Below are 2,087 nucleotides of genomic sequence, written 5' to 3' on the forward strand. Positions count from 1 at the left end.
GCACGCGAGGAGTAAGTTGCAGAAAACCACCACTTTAAAGGCTAGGTTTGCAAAAAACACTATGCTACGTATTTTTGGCAGAAAACACCACGTCTACCGTAATCTTCTGACAAATAACACTGATCGGCGTATTAGAGTTGTTTGAGCGTGTTTATGACAGGTGGGGCTCACTTGTGAGGAGCTGACTTGGCAAAAAATGCCACATAGGCGTGTTGACTCTTCCTCCTCTCTGTCCACTCGCTTGAGCATTACGTCGAACAAGTCGTGTGCGCTCACAGTGGCGGCAGCCTTCGCCGGAGTCCGGCGAGGCTGCTCAGCCACGAGCTCCAAAATGCTGCAGATCTGCACCCCGTTCTCCTCCGTCGCCTCACAGCAGTAGGTTTGGTGCGCGCCGCCTCCGCTGCATCCGTCCGCGACGACGCAGAGCCACCGCAGCACCAGGTTCACATGCGCCGCCGCTGCGTCCGGCTGCTTCTCCCCGTCCCACACAGAACCAATGAGGAAGATGTCGCGCCACCTGCTGCAGCAGTCCGTCGACCGCCTGGCCGCGCTGGCGGCGGCCAGCGGTGGTACGAGCGTGCTCACGGACACGAGCGTGCTCACGGACACGAGCGGTGGTACGAGCGTGCTCGTCCTGGCGGCGGTGCTCTGCCTGATGCTCCACATGGTCGGGGCTGGCCATGGTGGCCCAGTGCTCCCGCCTGTGCAATCCCTCCGCCTTATTCGTCGACGCGCCGGGGCAGTCGCTGCATCGTGCAAGGGGATCAAGAAGAAGGCGCTGCAGTCGCTGCCCACGGACGAGCGCATCCGGCGGAGTTAGCGCCCCTGCCGTTTCCGCCCTGTCCGTGATCTCAGGCTGATTGGAGGTACGAGCTTGTTCGATTGCTATTGTCCAGCGATTAGCTAAGCACCCACTGACCTCCACGATTTCTGGCCGCACACGGCACCCCGTCTAGATCCCTAGGTAGCAACTAGCAAGGCGTCCAAGATGAGATTCCTGCGGAGTTTCTTCTGTTCATGTCACCGAGATGCATTTGGACAGCCGCAGTCGACGCACATCGAGTATGCATTCCCGACGAATCTGGTGCAGGGCGGGGATGATGGAGATGGATGTCTCCTGATCCAGCTGGGGGTACGACGGTGGCGGCGGGGGCACGGCCGGAGGGCCTGGGCGGCGCTGGGACGCGATGGGTGCGCTGGGGAAGAAGGGATGGCCGACACAGTTTTTGCAGAGGGATAGGAAAGAGTAGACTAGTCAACACGCCTATGTGGCACTTTTTGCCAAGTCAGCTTCTGACGAGTGTGCCCCACCTGTCATAAACGCGCTCAAACGATCCTAATAAGCCAATCAGTGTTATTTATCAAAAAATTACGATAGTGTAACATCGCAAATTTTCAATTTAGAATGTTATACATAGATCATCCAGGCATATCACGTTTTATTGCTTTTCCGTTCCGTAATCTTCGAAATCCTAAGCAGCTCAAGGACCCTCGGAGAGAGTTGGGATTTTCCGGTCTCCATATTTAATTCTTTTATCAAATAATGAAAAGAGGATTTAATTTTAATTATTTCTCTCTGAAAAATATTTCACATTAAAAATTAAAGAGAGGAGATAATATGACTTGTCCAAAATAAATGAAATATTGGAGGAAAATATTAAAATCATTAAATTGATTTTTATTGGATTTTATTTGCATTAGAAAAATTGCATGTTTTTTAAAATTGCATTTTAGGGCCAAGAAAATGTTCATCTTATTCTAAATATTTTATTTAGACGGTGAAAAATTGTTTTGGCATTTTTAGGTTTTTATTTATTTTTTTCTAGGATTTTATTTCGGTCGGCTAAGTTTTTCTTAAAAAAAAGAAAGGGGTTCCGCGCCGACTGGGCCTAAGGCCCAGCCGCGCCAGGCCGGCGCCGCCGCCGCCACTCGGACCGGAGTCTGAGTTGGACTCCGCCTCCGCCGCGCCTTGCCCCCTCCTCCAAGTCGCCGCCCCCGCCCCTTTATATACGCCGCCACCCCCGCCCCCAACACCACCACCACCGCCGCCAACCCTGCCACCCGCAGCCGCCGCCGCCCGCGCTCGC

At 53.2% G+C, this 2,087-nt stretch overlaps 1 protein-coding gene across 1 annotated transcript in view; it reads left to right on the forward strand.

Annotated features, from left to right (window-relative positions):
- The first annotated feature begins 244 nt into the window (after positions 1-244).
- Positions 245-2,087, forward strand: part of LOC119287377 — a 2,836-nt gene continuing 993 nt past the window's right edge. The window contains exon 1 of the mRNA XM_037566915.1: positions 245-866. Coding sequence (XP_037422812.1) covers positions 497-820 — 324 coding nt within the window. The 5' untranslated portion in view covers positions 245-496 and the 3' untranslated portion in view covers positions 821-866. The remainder of the gene's footprint in view (positions 867-2,087) is intronic.

This window comes from Triticum dicoccoides, chromosome 4A (genome assembly GCF_002162155.2).
Source record: "Triticum dicoccoides isolate Atlit2015 ecotype Zavitan chromosome 4A, WEW_v2.0, whole genome shotgun sequence".
NCBI classification, from domain to species: Eukaryota; Viridiplantae; Streptophyta; class Magnoliopsida; order Poales; family Poaceae; genus Triticum; species Triticum dicoccoides.